Source organism: Equus quagga, chromosome 12 (assembly GCF_021613505.1).
Source record: "Equus quagga isolate Etosha38 chromosome 12, UCLA_HA_Equagga_1.0, whole genome shotgun sequence".
Lineage (NCBI taxonomy): Eukaryota > Metazoa > Chordata > Mammalia > Perissodactyla > Equidae > Equus > Equus quagga.
In genome coordinates this window covers 90888778-90893682 of record NC_060278.1, presented here as the reverse complement: position 1 = coordinate 90893682, position 4905 = coordinate 90888778, and the positions used below count along the sequence as shown (strand labels likewise).

Sequence of the window (4905 nt, the reverse complement as noted above, 5' to 3'; positions counted from 1 at the left end):
TAGCACTGAATGGCTGTGAAATGTCCCCCCAAGGTGAAGTTTCTGGACCTGCGAGCTGTGCCCCCTCTCCCTCCCTTCCCACCCCCCTTGATGACTGGGACCCAAGTGTTAGGGTCCCTCGGGGTCCCTCCTGGAAGGACAGAAAACCCTGCCCACAAATGCGCCCCTGCCTCCCCCTGAAACCAGGGTGTTGTGGAAAAGAAAGGACAACAGAAACGCAGACGCTATGGATTGTGGATCCCTATCCCCTCCCCCCCCCCCATCCCCAATAATCAGAAACTAGGAACCAGAGATGTTTAAAGCTTGGCTTTCCAAGCGCGGCGTCTGGGCTCGCGGGGCTGGTGGGGGTGGGATGGGGTGGGGAGAGCGCGCGAGCCCGGCGGGGGCTCGCCCTCGCGCCCTAGTCCTCCGCGTTGGTTCGGTAGGCCTCAATGAGGCCCTCGAGCGAGTGCACGAAACCGGACACGCTGCAGATGCCGCCGATGACGAAGATGGCGACGTCGAAGAAGACTTGGTGCCACAGCAGCTTGCGCCAGAGCAGGCGCAGGTGGAAGAGGCTGGGCAGCAGGAAGCACAGGCCGGCGCCCGTGAGGCTGCCCGTGAGGCCCATGAGCAGCGCGAAGTGCGGCACATAGATAGCCATGAGCAGCGTGAAGACCACGAGCGCGCAGCGCAGCGTCAGCCCCCAGGATTTGAGGCGCCCGTCGCCTCCGTAGCAGGCGGGGAAGAAGGCACGGCTGCCTTCCTGGAAGAGCGACTTCTCCAGCACCTCGACAGCAGCGAAGAAGGGCAGCGGGTAGGACAACAGCGCCTTAGCCACGAGGAAGATGTTGACCACGGCGCGGATGGAACCGGGCAGGTTATCCGTGATGACCTCCTTGGTCTCGTCGGCCCAGGTGAGGTAGGCGACGAGCGCGAAGAGGCCTTTGAGCACGCAGGCAGCGATGTGCGTCCAGTTCATCATGCAGTGGAACTCGCTGGGCTGCTGCATGTTGCCCTCCAGCGAAGGCAGGAAGATCTGCGACGTGTAGCTGAACACGATGATGCCAATGGAGATGGGAAACTTCTTAACGTCGATATAGAACTTGACCTTCTCCCAGGCCCAGTCGCGTGCCCGCGATAGGCAGTAGGCGATGACCAGGATGTTGATGACAAAGTGAGCCAAAGTGCACAGCAGGCTAAACTTGGACACGGCCTTGAGGTTCTTAAGAAAGGCGCAGGGCAGCAGCACGGCCGTGGCAATAATGGACCAGGACTTCTGTGACACGGGCAGCCCTGGGAAGCTGTTATACATGAGGTTGCCACTCACCACCACGTACAGGATGCAAGTCATCACGAGCTCAATGATCTGTGCCACGTTCACCACGCGGCCGCCCAGCGTAGGGAAGCGAGGAGCGCAGCACGCGTTGGCGATGGCCACGTAGGAGTCCCGCACGCGCACAACCTCGCCATCCTCGTTCTCCTCATACAGGCATGCGATGAGGATCTTGCCGGTGTAGCAGCACACCACGGCGGCGAAGATGATGAGGAACAACCCCAGGTAGCCGCCGTGCAGGATGGCGTAGGGCAGTCCCAGCACGAACATGCCCTGCGGAGCGGAGAGGCAACCAGACGGGGGCGCTCAGCAGATGCGGCCTCGAAAGAGGGGACCTCGGGGCGTGCGTGGCTTAAGGCTATAGCCAGAAGGGGGCGCTAAGGAGGATGAGAACTGGGCCTAACCCACAGGGAGGAGAGGTTAAGGGTAGGCTGGAATGGGGGTGTCGAGCAGTCTAATGGGGAGCCTGGCTGTTGAGTCGGAAATGGAGAGAGAGGTGTTTAAGGACGGGACTGAGAAGGACAGGTGCGCTAATGGGAGGTGGGGAGAGGGCTGAGTGAGGGGTCAAGACAAACGGAGAGAAGGGGTATGTGGAGATACTTGAGGGTGGTTCCCGGAGACAAATCAGTCGCGGGACGCACTGACGAGATAAGAGCGGGCTGGAGGGGGCGTGGCCGGAAAAGGGCGCCGATCGAGGTAGAGAGCCGGGCCTGAGCCATTAGGAAGAGGAGGCACAGGATTAAGGTGGGGCTGGAATGGGGTGCAGGAAAGCTAAGGAGGGAAATGCGGGCGCCTAAGGGCCGAACCGGAGAAGGACACGTTAAAGGCGGCAGTGGGAGGGAAAGGAGATAGGGCAGGGAGGAAGCGCGGCTGAGTGTGGGGCGAAGCCGCAGGGAGTCAAGAACAGAGGGAACGTAGGGATGCTCTCGAAGGGCTCTGGGGGGCGAGGCCCGAGGCGCGGGAGGTGTGGGGGAGGCGGGGTTGAAGGTAGGGAGTCTCAGGGCAAGGCCGGAGTTGGGTCGGAGAGGCCGAGCCCTAAGGAAGGGGGCTAAGTGGGAGTGGTAGAGGCCAGCAGGATAAGGGGCCTACGGGGGGGAGGCGCGGGTGCTGCGTGCAAGCGTAAACCCGAAGCCGCGGGATCGGGAGGGCAGAGCTGGGGAGGGAAGGTTTAGAATCCACATGGGGAAGAAAAGCTAACGAAATCCAGGGCTCCCGAAGCCTGCAAGCCTCCCACCTCCCGCCCTGGCCTCCCTCCGGGCCTATGGAACGGGACCTTCAAAGACGCCCAGGGAGAAGGCGCGGGCGGCAACCGCGGCGGGCGCGGTCCCCCGTCCCTTGTTTCGCAGGGCAGCCCCCCGGGGCCCTGGAGCGGGAGGCGCCTCGGGCCGAGCCACTTAGTGCGCAAAGCCCCGCGCAGCCTGCAGAGCCCGGGTCGCCGAGCAACCCCGCTGTGATCTCCCGCTGCCGGGAAACCCACGTTCTGAGCGCCAACGACCTTGCGCTCTGGGGACGCCGAGAGGCCAAGCCGTGGGGCCCGGGGACGCCTAGCGGGGAGGCCTCCTCTGCCCGGTGAGCCGCGGCCTACCCTACTTCGCCAGCTCCTGGGGTCGTTGCACCGGCTCCGAACCCCCTCCCGGCGGAGTCCGGCGCCGCCTGGTGGGGAGTGGGGGTTTGAGAGTAGGGGTGAAGGAGTAGCGGGCCTGGAGGCCAGAGGCCGTTCACTGCATCTACGGGCAGCTTCGCCAGGTCACACGCGGAGAAGCTGGTCGCCTCTTTGCAGTGTAGCCGGGATTTCGGGCCAGAAGGGTGAGTCTGTACAGATAGCGCTGAGTTACCACAGACCATATGTGCTTGTGTGGGCACACATGTGTGTGCGTATGCTTGTGTACACCTGTGTGTCCCCAACAGGGCTGCCCCTGAGAGAGCCGGCTGCATCCTGTCCGCCTGAGTCCGTGCTTGTGTGAGTGTATGTTCACACGGGTTTGTGTGTGTGCTTGGTATGTACAGGTATGTGCTTCTGTGTGTGGGAGGCGTAGGAGTGTGTGAAGGTGCGTTTGAGGATAACCCTGCGGTGGGTCTATATATAGAGGCATGTCATGTGCACCTGTGCCGTGCGTTTGTTCGTCCGGGAGCGGGGCTGTGGGCATGCGTGCCTGCCTTTGTCCCTGTGCCCGTGTCTATGCGTGTGTGACGGGAGGAGACTCCCACATCAGCGATTTCCCCCTCTCCTTTCCTCCCGAAAATGCAGCTGTGAATCCATTCCGGAGTCCCAGGCGTTACCGTCCCTTCCGATCCTGATTTTCTTTCTCCCTCACCCCTCCCCGCTCTCCTCCTCCTGTTTCCCTCGCTTTTGCAGGGTCTCAGGGCAAGTGTCTCCGACCGAACCTCAGTCAAGCTGTCCTGCGGCTGGGGCCGCGGAAGCAGGAGCGGATCAGGGCGGGAGGGGAGACGCCGCCGGGGCGGGGCGGGGGGGGGGGGGGGGGGAGGTAGATCCCCGCTCAGGGATGAGAGAGAAGAGGGATGGGGGAAGATACCGGGTACAGGAGCGGGTCTCGGGGCCGAGATTGCGGGGAGAAGAGGCGGGTGGCGACTCGGCTGGGGGTCGAGTCTGGTGCGCACAGCTGGAGGGAGGGGGGGGGGGGGGGGGCTGACCGAGCTGGGAATCCCGCGCTCACCTGGATAGCGTTGGTCACGTTCCAGCCCGCCTCCCACGCCGTGATCTTGGGCTTGTCGTGGCCCCCGAACTCGCCACCAGCCCCCACGGCCTGGTCCTTGGAGCCCGAGGGTGGCAGGGGCGCGCCACCGCCGCGCTGGTAACGGATGTCTCCCTCGACGGGCGGTTCGGCGCCCTCGTCCCCGCAGGGCTCGCCCTCGGTTTTCAGGATGTCCATCTGCAGACCCTGGCGGTGCTCAAAGTCGAGGTCGTCGCAGTGCGCGAAACCCACCGCCTCCTCGTCAGTGGCCGCCTGAAAACCCATCCTGGCGAACATGCCGCTCACCTTGGCCTGGGACTTGTTGGACACGGACGTGGCCACATTGGACAGCTTGCTGCGGAGCAGGGTGGCCATGGCGGCGGCGGGGCCTGAGGAAAGGACACCAGGGGCTGGGGACGCGGGGGACGCGCGGCAAGGCGGCGAGGGCCGGGTGGGCGCGAGGCCGCTATCTTCGCTCGCTTTCCCGGCGGCGCCCCGGGGCGCTCTGGCTCATGACCCCCTCGGCTGGCGTTCGAGGCTCGCTCCGTGCCGACCCGGCGGGCGGGCAGCGGGGCTGGCGGAGCGGCGGCGGCGAGTGCACTGCGGAGCTGCCGCGGGGCGCGGGCTGGGCTGCGGAGGGCGGCGGCGGCGTCAGAGCAGCTACGCGAAGCTGGCGCGGCGCCCCCACCCGTGCGCAGCCCAATGCGCTCCCGCTCCTCGGAATCGGGCGGGTGGGGGTGTTGGAGAGGGGGAAACACCCGAAGCAGGGGATGTCAGGAGGGGGCAAGGAGAAGAGAAAGGGGGCACAAAGGGACTCAGGAGAATTTAGATGGGGGTAGGAGAAGGGCGCCCGAGGGAAGGCAGCCAGAGGGAGCACGCGAAGGAGGGGGCTCGGAG

At 64.8% G+C, this 4905-nt stretch overlaps 1 protein-coding gene across 1 annotated transcript; it reads right to left on the bottom strand.

The window, feature by feature from the left end:
• Positions 1 to 400: 400 nt before the first annotated feature.
• Positions 401 to 4383, bottom strand: SLC32A1 (solute carrier family 32 member 1). The gene is made up of 2 exons (XM_046678191.1): positions 3991 to 4383; positions 401 to 1588 (listed from the first exon to the last, which is right to left on the bottom strand). Exons 1-2 carry the CDS (start codon positions 4381 to 4383, stop codon positions 401 to 403), a joined length of 1581 nt encoding a protein of 526 aa, XP_046534147.1.
• Between the last annotated feature and the right edge of the window lie 522 nt (positions 4384 to 4905).